This window comes from Vigna unguiculata, chromosome 1 (genome assembly GCF_004118075.2).
Source record: "Vigna unguiculata cultivar IT97K-499-35 chromosome 1, ASM411807v1, whole genome shotgun sequence".
NCBI lineage: Eukaryota > Viridiplantae > Streptophyta > Magnoliopsida > Fabales > Fabaceae > Vigna > Vigna unguiculata.
This window is the reverse complement of record NC_040279.1, coordinates 3,981,958-3,995,576: the sequence shown is the minus strand read 5'-3', so window position 1 is coordinate 3,995,576 and position 13,619 is coordinate 3,981,958. Positions and strand designations below refer to the sequence as shown.

Sequence of the window (13,619 nt, the reverse complement as noted above, 5' to 3'; positions counted from 1 at the left end):
CAAACGGAAAAAAAATAAACACAGCTGTTAACGGACAAACAGCAACCACAACCTCCTCCACGACAAAATCCACCGGGAAAGGCCACACCTTTACAAACATACTCACACAAACCAGAAATCGAAGGACAAAAGATACCCACCTCAGAACTTCAATAGCCGCAGTCCTGGTTCTATTCTCCGGCAGCCTTCCGTTCAGGACGATGATGTGCCGACGACGATGCTTCGTCTGACTTTTTTTCCCACCGGCGAACACTGCAGTTTTTAAGTTTTTTCCCTCTAAAAACCAAACCTTCACTTTTCACTTTTCACTTCACTACACGATTGCTTTTGTTCCTTTTTCTCCAACCACCCGCACGTGACACCACTTTGCTGAGAAATAAAAATTAAAAAACTGACCTCCTGTGCGTTTGACACGTGTCCCGGTGTCAAAAGTGAGTGGGGGAAACGGAGTCAAAATAACATTTCCGTATTAATTATTCGTCCTAAAGAAGAAAGTTAATATACTAGTCCTACTAAATAATAATAAAGTCACATCAACCGATATAAGAACTGCGAAAAGATGTACATGAAAAAGGTTAGGTGGCACTGAATTCGCATGCAAACACTGCCACACTGAGTTACGTTACTCTTCCTCACTTCAGCCTCTGCCACGCAACGCAACCAACTACGCTCACACTTTCTTCCTTCTCTCTCACCAATTTTCATTCCATCATTTGTTCTCTCTTTACAAAATCAATCTGCAAATAAGTAAGTAAATAGCTTGTGTTGGAAGATGAACCCTCACGGTCTTTTCGCTTCTGCAGCGATAAACATGGGGTTGGCCTTCCTCATTCTCTCGCTCTTCTCCGTTCTCAAGAAGCGGCCTTCCAACGCCTCCGTCTACTACGCTCGCCCCCTCTCTCACCGCCGTCAAATTCCCGTTCACTTTCCTTCCTCTTCTCTTCGCCGTTTCCTTCCCTCCCTCGCTTGGGTTTTCCGCGCGTTCCGTGTGACCGAAGCTGAGATCCTCGACGCTCATGGCCTCGATTCTCTCGTCATCATCAGACTCTTCAAATTCGGGTCAGTTCATCTTCCCACTTCCTCTCTCGGGCTTTTTAACATACACTTTCTTCCCTCTATTTGGCTCTTGTTTAGTGCTTGTTTCTTCCATTCATTGAAACTGTCAGTTATTAACATATTTGGGTGTTTAGTTTGTTCTCAAGTCAAATCTTAAAAATTTTAGATGAAAAACATAAAAGATTTTTTTTCTTGCAAAAATAATTTATTTTGAAGAAAGTTTCCTAATGCTAATTTAGCATTTATTTTTCAAGATGAACCAATTTACTATAGATGATAGAAACTGGTGATCATGAGATTGAATTCTTGTCCCTGTTTCGCGTGTCTAGCGATGGAAATCCCAGTAGAAATTCATAAATTTTGATTTTGTTTCTTTTTTATTTATAGGATTTTTATCTAAGGATACAGGATATAAAAAACTACTTTGAAAATAAAATAAAATAAATACTAAAAAGTAAATTAAAATAATTAGGTAATAATATAAATTTTTTTTATTAATTTTAAGTAAGGAAGAAACAATATATTATATAATATATTTTATAAGGTAAATTTTGATTTTGAAATATTAATTGGAATTAAACTTTTGATAATTATTTTTTAAAAAAAAGAATAATAAAAATATAATTATATTAGTAGTTGATCTTTTAACTTGTTTTTAGTTTTCATATTATAATACTTTGTATATGTTTTTGGTGTTCATATTATAGTATTTTGCATATGATTTTACTTTTTATATTATAATATTTTGCATATGTTTTTTTACGTAGATCTTGTTAACTTGGCATATAATTTAATTATTATATAAAATGAAAATTAGGAATTACAAGCTAATATTTGAGATACATTATTATCAGTTAATATGTGATTAACATCATACCATAATAACAGTCTAAGTTAGACTGTTATTTATGAACTGAGGTTGGTAGTAGTATAACTTCTTCAAAGTTGATTCAAGTTTAAAAGTATTGCACACTTTTTCGTACGAGTAAGGTACAATTTTGTGGGATGCGAAACCATTTAGGAGATGAACATTTAAAGTGGACACCCTAAATGACCATTTGCAAATACATTTGAGAGATAAGAACCGAAAAAAACAATTGCTTTTGTGACAAAATTGACTCATTTGAAGATGAATCTTGAAGCAGTGCGGAGAAAGAAGATTTTGTATGTTTGATCAGGACTACATGTGTTCGCTGAATGATTTGATAGATATTGAATTTATACATGAAGAGTTATTGAGTGATAGATAAACACATGATTTTTGTGAGTTGTGAAATAAACGGTGTAGACTACATCTACTATGTTGGACAAAATGAGGCTTGACACAAACTGAAAAATCATATAACAACATTTAGAATACGATGATGTGTTTCAACTCGTGAATCAATTGAAAAAGATTTGATTTTTTCAAATGTGAGTGAAATTAGACTTGAGTTATTTAATCCATTGATTTGAGTTTGGGTGCAACCCACACTATTTCAAATGTGGGTGCAACCCACACTAGTAACAATCTTTTATTAGTTTTTTTTGTCATTTTTTTCACAAGTTTTTTATGATAATTATTTATTATTTTTAATTATGTAGATTGATAATTTAACCATTTTAAATACTATAATCTTATTTAATAATATTTGAATAGTTTGAATATTTAATTTATTTGTTTATTATGTAATTACTATTTTTATAATAATATTTGTTTAAATAGGTGAACGCTTTGTTATCATTAAAATAATGATTCGAATTAATTTACTTTAATTGTACTATAATAAATATATAAAATAAATTAAAAGAACAAAATATTTTAAATGAGTTAATCTACTAACTCACTAATTTGTAGTATGTCGGGTCAGATTACAATTTAGCTCACTATAACTCACTATAACGTGAATTGGATTGAGTTAATTTATTTTTATCTTAGTATATGAATCAAGTTGACTCACTTTGATACCCTTAACAACATTAGTGTTGGTGAGATTTTTAATATGTGGTAACAAAATGAAAATTAATGAAGGGTTATGGCTTAGTTTGTTGAGTTGTGTTTTGTGGAGGGTTATGTAGTCTTAGACTTTTTTTATCAGTGTTTCCTACTAAAAAGAAATTTCTTTATGTTGTGTTTGGAAGAGATAATTTAGAAGAGTAATTTATTAATTTGATGCATTTAAAATTTTTTATGCTAAAATGACTACTTTGATAAAATATTAGAGCGCAATTCAAATTTAAAAATTTTTGGAAAGTATTTCACATGTCCTCAAATGCTCAAAAAATTTGAAATTTCACTCCTTTACACTCTACTCTTACACTATTCATGAAGGGCGAGTCAAGTCAGCACAGACCGAAGGCTCAACTATGTTAGGTCGAACTAAAGGTTCAGTTGAGTTGGTCTATGTTGAAAGGTCAATCGAGTCAACCTAAGTTGAGAGTCGAATTGATTTGGTCAAGGTTAGTTGAAGGTTGGTGAGTCGATATGGGCCAAAGGCTAAGTAGAGTCGATCATATCATAGGTCGAGGTCGAGCCAAGTCGGCATAGGCCAAAAGTTCAGTCGATTTGGTGCACTTGAAGTCGATTTGGCATAAACTGAAGGTCGAACCTGGATAGTTAAGCCACATTTCGAGATGAGTCAACCAAGGCTGAAGGTCTAATCGAGATAGCTCAAGTCAAAGGTCGAACTAAGATAGTCCAGGTTGAAGGTCAAGCCAAGACAACTCGGGTCAAAGGTCGAGCTGAGAGGGTTCAGTCGAAGGTCGAGTCGGGTCGACCCAGAAAGAAGGTCGAGTGGGATCGGGTCGAACATAAGGTTGAGCGGGGTCGGTACAGACCAAGAGTCAAGCGGGGTTGGCCTGGGCCAAAGGTCAAGCGGGGTCGACCTGGGCCGAGGGTGGTCGACCGAACCGTGGGTCTATCAAGGTCGGCTCAGACCGACATGCTGAGGATTGAGCTACGTTGGCCCTAGCCGATGGGCCGAGGGTTGAGTCGCGTCGGTCCGGGCCGAGGGTTGAATCACATTGGCCCATGTCGAGGTTTGAGCTGCGTCGGCCTAGGGTGAGGGTCGAGCCTAGAAGGCTCGAGCTGAAGTTTGAGCAAGGTGGGCCTGGATCGAAGGTCGAGTCGAGTGGGCTTGAGTTAAAAGTTTAGTCGAGTAAGCCTAAACTAAAGGTTGAAATCAATCAGTCCTAGTAGATGGTCAAGACAAGTCAATCCGAACTAAAAACCTAGCCTAGTCAACTTAGGTCAAATCTACTAGAGTCGATCGAGATGAAAAGTCGAGGCGAATAGTACCAAATAAAAGGTTCGACTATCTCCACTCAGACTCATGGACAGGGTTGAGCCTTGAAATAGAAATATAAATCTTCCTTACATATAAAACATATATATATATATATATATATATATATATATGTATATTTAGGAAAAAGCAATATTATCATTAATAATAATAATAAATAATAAAATAATAATAATCCCATATTTCATTATAATATAATTAACACTAATTATATGTTATTTTAAATTATTTTATGATCAAGGAAAAAATGGTAATCTTCTATTTTTATCAATCAAAACAATTTTTTTAATCTATCAAACTTATCACATCATTCTCAAACTTCTATAAACTTTCATTTTAAATCCTTTCATTTCTCGATATCTTTCCTTTAATCCATACAACTTCATCTTCAAATCTATTCAAATTCATTCTCTCATGTCCAAACACAAGAAATAAGGACAAGAGTGACTACCAAAATTTATCCCTTAAGATAAAAAACACTGATCCTAGAAAAAGGTATAAACTAATTGTGTCGGTCCTTGATATTTTAGTCTTTTCATCGAGTGAATGTTAGAATAACGGATTAAACATGTTGCATTTGTAACATAGGAAGAGTAAACTGGATCAGTAAGTTTTTCAATAAACAAACTGGGAATTTCTTCCAAAGGTTAATGAGGCCATGATATTTGTTAAATGAAAAAAACCAAAAAATAAAGTTGAGGTATACCATAATTTCTAATTTTGTCATCTGCAAGTTCTGCATTGAACTTGATTGAAGGTTATGCGCAAAGACTAATATTTTGATTTGTGAAATGAGAAAGAAAAGAGGTTTATCTTATGGAATAACATATTTACCTTAACTTTCTTAAAGGAGTTTTGTACAGTATCCAATGTTCAACATTCATGCTGCTGCACTATGAAAATAGCATGCAATAATAACCCTGCCATTATTGTATTTTGCTTAATTTTACTATTTCTTTTTTCTTATGTTTATATTTACTATTATTTTTGTGTTTGCAGCATTAAGTTTTTCGCAGTGTGTTCTCTTGTTGGGTTGGTGGTTCTTCTCCCTGTTAATTATGGTGCCCAGGAGGTTCAAAATGGGAGTCACTTTACAATGGATTCTTTCACAATATCTAATGTTAAAATAGGTTCAAATAGGTGAGGTTGTTTTGGAAGATTTAGACTGGGTTACTTGTATGATGATCTTCTGTTTTCTAGAGTTTATGTACTTTGATTTCTCACTCCCCTACCATGGAAGACTAACAGATATGGCTTTTGTTGATAGTTTTTTTTTTTGTTAAAATACTTTTTTTTTGTCCCAATTTTCATCAACATTTGTCAAATAAGTCCTAGTTTTTGTACTCAAATAAATTCTAATTTTCGGTAATTTTGTTCAATTTGGTCATTTTTTGCTAACACAATTTAAATTATTAATGACCATGAATAATGACTGTCACATGTCACTTTGTGGTTTTTTAAATTTTTTTTTAAATTTTTTAATTTTTAACATTTTCACGTGACATGTGTCAGAGTTAATGTTTTATATTCAATTTGGTTCCTATATTCGTTAATTTTGTTCAATTTAATCCTAATTTTTGTTAACAAAAACTAATTTTGTCCTCCTTTAAATTGAAATCAAATTTAATTTTTATATTAAAATTCACATTTCTATTAAATGTTTTTATATAATATATTAAAATTTACATCATTATAACTTTTATATAAAAATTAAATTTGGTTTCATCTTCGACAGGGACAAAATTAGTCAATTTTAAATAAAATTTGGACTAAATTGAACAAAAGTAAAATATATAGGAACCAAATTGAATATAAAACATTGACTTTGACACGTGACACGTTGCTGGGTTGACACGTGTACATTTAAAAAAAAATTAAAAATTAAAAAAACCACGAAGTGACACGTGGCAGTAACTGTTTATGACCATTAATGATTTAAACTGTGTTAACAAAAAATGACCAAATTGAACAAAATTGACAAAAATTAGGACCTATTAGAATAAAAAACAAAATTATGACTTATTTTGACAAAAATTGAGACCAAAAAGGTATTTTAACCCTTTTTTTTTTTAATCATACACTATCAATGTTAGATTTATTTCATTGTGCCCTGCAATTTTTTCCTCTTCAATTGATTGCCAATCTCTTTCAATAATCTAAAATCCTGGACCAGGTAAGATGTCATGATTTTGATTGTTGCTCAGTTTCTGATCTTGTTATAATATTTATGAAATTTAGTCCTGACTCACATTTAGATGACAGAACATTAAAAATGATCTGTTTCATGACTTTCTAACAGGCTTTGGGTGCACTTTGCATGCTTGTGTTTTATATCTTTTTACGGGATGTTCCTACTATATAAGGTGAAATTCTCTGTTCGATAACTATTGCCATTGTTGTAAAAAAACACTTCTAAGGAAGAATGATTTACCTTTTACAATCAATAATGCTCCAAGAGAATTAGAAAAGTCGTGATGCTCAGCAAACTTAATGTGTAGTCAAGTTAATGTTATTATTTCCTTCATGCATAATCAGGAATACAATGAAATTTTGATTAGAAGGATTCAGCAAATTCAAAAGTTAAAGCATAGGCCTGATCAATTTACTGTGCTAGTTCGTGAAATTCCATTATGCATTGAACACAAGGCTCGTGACTGTTGTGTTGATCATTTCTTCAGGAGACATTATCCAAACACTTACTATTCCTACCAAATGGTGTACAAAACTGAAGAACTTGAGGAATCTGTGGTAAGGCATGCCATCATGCACTGTTACAATTTATAGTTATGATTTCTCAAATATGATGTTTATGCCCTGCTTCATTGTAATTTATCATTATTTCATCTGTAATGGAACGTATATTTTACATGAGGTGAAGTGTTTTACCGGTCCTCAAAATAGCATACTCTCTGTTAGAATTAATGAGTTTAAGGAGCCTTTATGCAGTAATGGAAAAAATTATTCTTTAATTCAGACATGGCAGAAACACTGATATTTACTTGTTCAAAGCATCAAAGAGAACAAATTCAGTTTGAATTTTTGGTGTGTAATGGATCCTCTAACAGATGTCGTTACATGTAGAGCCAAGCAAAGTCTCTTTCAAGAAAAATAGAGGATATGAGAAAGAGTTGTATAGCCAACAAAAGAGAGAATAGGTTATCACTCTCGGGTTTATTACATGGAAACACTTCAAAAGCTGATTCTGATTTGCTCGAGGAAAAGCTTCAAGCACTTAGTCACAAGATTCACCAGCTACAACGCAGAGACATGCTCCAGAAAAAGGTAGCAGCTCTACACTGTACAAACACGTCCATCTTGTTGTGCTTGCGTGTTTTCTCTTCTTCAATTCTCGAGGTATTATAAAACTATTTGGTTTTTTATGGAAAACATTAGATGTATTATTAATGATAAAAAGGGGAAATTTGTTTTGGAAGTCCCAAGTTCGAGATGTATATACCTTAGAGTGAGGAGAGTGTGTTCAAAATCTCACATCAACTAGAGATAAAACAATTTTATAGTATATAAGTGGATACAAACTTTACCTTAGGAATTGGTTTTGTTGAGTTAGGCTTAAAGTTCACGTCTTAATAATTTAATACAAATCAAAATATTATAAGCTTAGTATCCTTAAGAGATATTACTATCTGAATTCTTGAGACATATGCAAGATATATTTTGGCTAACAATCCATATCGATATCATTATGAGAACATGGTTATGTTCTCTAGTTGTGTTTTCCTATTTGCTTCTTTGAAAATAAAAATAAAAATTGTTAGTATTGTGATGTTTGATTTAGTGTCACATCGCTTGGAATTGTGTGATTACAAAAGCTGAGAATAAAGTATCTTGAATTGTCTGATACCTTAGGAGTTGGCTGTTGCTTTTGTAATATTCAAGTCCCGGTGTGGTGCTGCAGCAGCTGCTGATTTGCAACAGCATTCACATCCACTTCTTTGGATCACTGAAGCTGCTCCAGAAGCAAGGGATGTTTCATGGAGGAATATGAGAGTATCCTACAGAGTAGTTCCACTCTATAGACTAGGTGTTGTCATTGCAGCATCTTTGCTTACAGTTTTCTTTGCCATACCAGTTACTGCTGTTCAAGGAATAGCCAAATATGAGAAACTTAAAAAATGGTTTCCTCCAGCATCGGCTGTGCAGCTCATGTGAGAATCATAACTACTTCTTTCCCTTCTCATAATTAAGAAAATCAAACATTTGCTGACACATTATTTCTTAGAAAATAGAGTGTTTGTTTCTTATCTTTTTTCTGACTGAGAACAAATTGTCCATTCATCAGACCCGGACTAAGCTCTATAGTGACTGGTTTTCTTCCAAGTGTTGTACTCAAAGCATTTATATATATTGTGCCTTTTACAATGTTTGCTATGGCTAAAATAGCTGGATGTATTGCAAGAAGTAAGGAGGAGATCAAAGCCTGCAACATGGTTTTCTACTTTCTGGTTGGAAATGTGTTCTTCTGGAGTGTGTTATCAGGATCCCTTCTTGATTTAATTGGGCAATTTATTACTCAACCCAAAGCCATTCCAACTCATCTTGCTGGAGCTGTCTCTGCCCAAGTATGTTACTTCATTTCTGCTACTCTTCATCAATCACTGACCCACATTTTCAACAACTATTTTAGGCTAAACTATGTTTTTAACATCTTAGACTTGATGTGAATCCAATTTTGGTTTTCCAAATTTCAAAAATTCATTTGGATACTCTAATTTTGCCTAATTTTGTTTCATTTGGATAGTCCTTCTTATGAGTTTGATTTCTTCTGTACTCATTGTAGGCAGATTTCTTTGTGACATACATCTTGACAGATGGTCTTTCTGGATTTTCTTTGGAGGTTCTCCAGCCTGGCATGCTAATTTGGGATATTTTGAAGTCTTGTGTTTATGGCTCTCAAAGAGATAAAAGTCCTTATCTTTATTCATTTCCTTACTTTAGAATAATCCCTTTAGTCTCTCTCTCGGTTCTAATCGGCATAGTGTACGCAGTAGTGGCACCATTGTTGCTACCGTTTCTTATCGTCTACTTCTGTTTGGGCTATGTTGTCTTTGTCAATCAGGTCAGTTTTGTCCTGCAAACACTCATTTCATGCTTTTCATATTACAAATTCATAGGCACACTAAAAGACTTGCTCTGTTTAAGATGTTTAAGATGCTTTACTATGTACTCCTGTGTTACTTAACAATTGTGTTAGAAATAATTCAAGTATGAGTCTAAGTTTCACATTGAATAGAGATAACAAAAGTAAACACCATATAAGATGAACAATGATATTATGATTCTCATTTTTTGACTCACGTCCTTTACTCCCTGATGTGGTTTAGTGTGGGTCATTAATTAATATACTAATATCTTTTCCTTAATGAATCCCTCTATGAAATAGACCAATCAAATTGTTAACATTAGAAACAACCCTCTAATATTAGAGTTGGATTGTATCATGCAAGTTGGCAATAGACGCTATATATAATATATGCAACGGTTGATACTTGATGCTTCAACTACATTATTGTTTAAAGAAATATCATTATTGTAAGTTAGATTTTGCAGTAATATTTCCTTTTTGATGCTGAAGTCTGAAAAGGCACATGGGAAAATATCCAATTCACACACACACACATTTAGGTATTTTCCATTTTTTCTTCCATGAACGCTGTCTTAAAGAAGTGCAAAACTTAACTTTGCAGATTCAAGATGTGTACGAAACTACTTACGAAACATGTGGACAATATTGGCCGTACATTCATCACTACATTCTCCTTGCAATCATTCTGATGCAGATAACCATGATTGGTTTATTTGGACTGAAGTTAAAACCAGCTGCTTCTATTTCAACCATTCCATTAATCACGTTCACGTTGATGTTCAATCATTACTGCAAGATGCGTTTTCTCCCTTCCTTCCACCATTATTCTCTCCTGGTAAGTTACTACTTATAATTATTAATGAGGACAAGGCTGTATGGTTAAAGATAAGATAAATGCTAACCAGTTACTTGAGACGTGGTTAAGAGAATGAAACTAAGACAAAAAGTTATTAAAAAGTTGTTATTATGCATCTTCACTGTGGTTTCTAATGCATTCCTGCTTGGAGAGAAAACTTTCTATTATTGATTTATGGGTTAAATATGTATTTTATTTCTTAACTTTTAGTGAATCTTGAAATTAGTCCATTTCGAAACTTTAGACTAATTTAGTCTTTCATTTCTCAAAATATGTGGATTTAGTCCTTTTAATCAAATTTTGTTGTTTATTTGATATTTCAAACGCGTTTCATAGTAATATTTGACTTAACATTAAAGCAAAATATATCAAACAATATAAACAACTCAAATACAATCCTAAAATGCGTACGAAACATCAAATAAATCTAACAAAATTTGATTAAAAGGACTAAATTCACGTATTTCGAAAGATGAATGACTAAATTGGTCTAAAGTTTCAAAATAGACTAAATTCAAAATTCACTAAAAATTAAGGGACCAAAAACATATTTAACCCCTTTAGACACATATTAGAAAGATCCTAATAATAATAAAGTCTGCATAAATTTGAAGCCTATAGTTGTGCAATTGCGATGTCTATGTTATCATAACAATCTAAGTTGTTCACTGAAATAAACTAGACTCTCATACACTGATGAGATTTTTTTTTCTTTCGAGTGGTTTATTAGAGAAAGATTATATATGTCCGTGTGATTTTAGTTCAATCCATACGAGGGATTGATATCGATTTTAACTTAAAGTCTAAGTCTTGAGACATTGGATTTATATTTTTTTTTTTTTTAATATGATATCTAACTTTGTTATTTTTATCATTTTTTTTTTCTAATATGATATCTAACTTTGTTATTTTTATCTAACGTCGGGACTTAGATTCAAAATTTATTGACACTGAATTTATTTTTCGATTAGGATGCTGCCGAAAGTGATGAAGTTGATGAGAAGTGTGGACTATTGGAGTTACATTGTGAGAATGCAATGCATGCCTATTGTCCACCAGGTTTACGACCGGTGAATTTCATGGCATCAGAATCCAGCTCCACACCCTTGGTTTCATCGTGATAATTCATTCTGCATTTATGTTTTATTTATTTTCAGTACAAAAAACCACAAGAATAAGAGGAAGTGCAGAAGAAAGGACATGGTCAATTCAAGGAATCTGAGGGAAATTTGTAGGAATCCATGCATTACATATTCCCTTTGCTTTTTAAATTTTAGCTATTACACTTGTTTCTAATATTTTATTTTACAATAACAAAGGTTTTCCTTTTGTGAGAGTTTGTAGTTTTAGCTTTTAATATGTTTCTGAAAAAAATACTAATTATTTTATTATATTGCTTCTAACTAACTTATAAGATATAAAAGAATGTATCCATGGAGTGAAGTTATTTTATAAAAATATTAATAATGACTTATCTGTTAACATTTTTAAAATAAAAGACAGGAGATATGATAACATTAATGTGAAATTTTTATTTATTTATAATAGTGGAACTACATATTCAATGGATAACAAATTTTAAAACTTTTAAGATAGGTATTAATTAATTTTACCTGATATTTTTAACACAGTTAAATAAAGTTCTTAAATATTGTAACTTTTTTAAGACGATACCAGTTAGATAGTTTTGAAATAATTTGTATGTAAAACTATATGCTAGAAGAGACTCGAACAAAATCACAAAACATAAATTTTAAGGATTAATTAAATTTTAGATAATTTTAAAATTCTTTTGTATTGAAACTAATGTTTCCAAACAAACTTTTATGCTATTGATACCTAACCTTTAATAGTTTTGTCCTATAATTAGCTTCGTTCAAAAGGTTTTTCTTGCATGTATTTTGAGGAAGAAGTGAATTTTTTTTACAAAATTATTAATTAGATTATGGTTTAGTCTTTTGGTGGATAATAGATTAATTGGAGCATAATTCAAAGTTGTGTTTTTTATAGAAAGATAATTCAAATTTAGGAAAAAAAAGATTTACTATCGAGTTGAGAAGAACAATTTTTTCTAATTTTTATTAATGATTAATCTTAAAATAAACAACTTTGTAAGTTTGTGAAAAAATTGAGAATTAAGAACGAAAAAGAGACTTGAGACTTCAAGATATTACAAGTTTACTATCGAGTTTCTTTTATTGACAACCAAAACCTGGTTTTATTGTTTTAATTCATTTGTTTTATATATTTATCTTTAATAGTGTTTTATATATTATCATTTTTATTTCATGTAAAAATATATAGAAGTGTCAACTAGAAAATTTGAATCAAGCTATTCAAAAATTCAAAAGAAAAGAATAATTGAGGTTTTAATTGCATAACAAAAAGGAGCTATGAACAGAAAAGAGCAAATGTCTTATGTATTTCATTTTTGAACAATGTGTAGATATTTCATTTTTGAAAGAAAAATGCTTCAATCTTGAAAAATCTTTAAAACATGATAATTTGTTGGATATTGATGAATTTTATTTAATTAGTCCTATTATATATTGAGAAAGAAATGTTTAATGAAATTAATTATGACTATCTAATAAATAATTTTGCATTAAAAAAAGTTCGAAAAAAAAATTTAAATAAAATGTCTCATTTTTTAAGTTTGATTTAGGCCTCTCAAACTATTGAGCCACCCCTGCTGACATGCCACTTGTCAAACTCTCATTTTTTTTAAATTTTTAAATTTTTAAATTTTTTTTATTTTTTTTATTTTTTATTTTTTTGCGACGTGTCAGGTCCACATGTGACACTATTATTGCCACGTGACAAGGTACTATCACGTGTTAGTGTCAATACTAAGTGTCATTTTTTTTATTTCAATTTAGTCTTCACATATGTCTATTTGTTTCAATTTAGTCCTCACATATGTTTATTTGTTTCAATTTAGTTTCCACATATGACTATTTGTTTTAATTTAGTCTTCATATATGTCCTTCTAATTCAATTTAGTCCTAATTTTTGTTTCAAAATAGGAAATTATTGTCTCTCTCGTAAGATGAAATTTATTATTTATGTAAATATTATATTAATATTTGTTATTAAAAATGACTAACAAAATCAAGTATTGTCATTTATATTAAAATTTTGTGGTAAAAGTCATGAATCAAAACATGGGTTAACAATTAAAAAAATATAATATGTTATAACGTCATTTTAATTATATTATAATTGTTTTATTAAAAATGACTTACAAAATTAAGTATTGATATTTATATTAAGAATTACTTACAAAATGACTTACATGAGTTAACAATTCAGAAAAATG

The 13,619-nt window shown here is 31.3% G+C and overlaps 1 protein-coding gene across 3 annotated transcripts; it reads left to right on the top strand.

Annotated features, from left to right (window-relative positions):
- The first annotated feature begins 584 nt into the window (after window positions 1-584).
- On the top strand, window positions 585-11,639 carry LOC114180963 (CSC1-like protein At3g54510). Of its 3 annotated transcripts, none has more exons than XM_028067267.1 (10): window positions 585-1,059; window positions 5,340-5,480; window positions 6,640-6,703; window positions 6,876-7,088; window positions 7,422-7,694; window positions 8,208-8,506; window positions 8,641-8,920; window positions 9,139-9,417; window positions 10,046-10,279; window positions 11,272-11,639. In XM_028067267.1, the coding sequence occupies exons 1-10, from the start codon at window positions 773-775 to the stop codon at window positions 11,419-11,421; spliced, it is 2,220 nt and encodes a 739-aa protein (XP_027923068.1). In that variant the 5' UTR covers window positions 585-772; the 3' UTR covers window positions 11,422-11,639. The 3 variants fall into 3 exon arrangements, with proteins under 3 accessions (XP_027923068.1, XP_027923085.1, XP_027923075.1); XM_028067284.1 differs by having other exon boundaries at window positions 8,761-8,920; window positions 11,272-11,540; XM_028067274.1 differs by having other exon boundaries at window positions 586-1,059; window positions 7,422-7,622; window positions 11,272-11,540.
- Window positions 11,640-13,619: the final 1,980 nt, after the last annotated feature.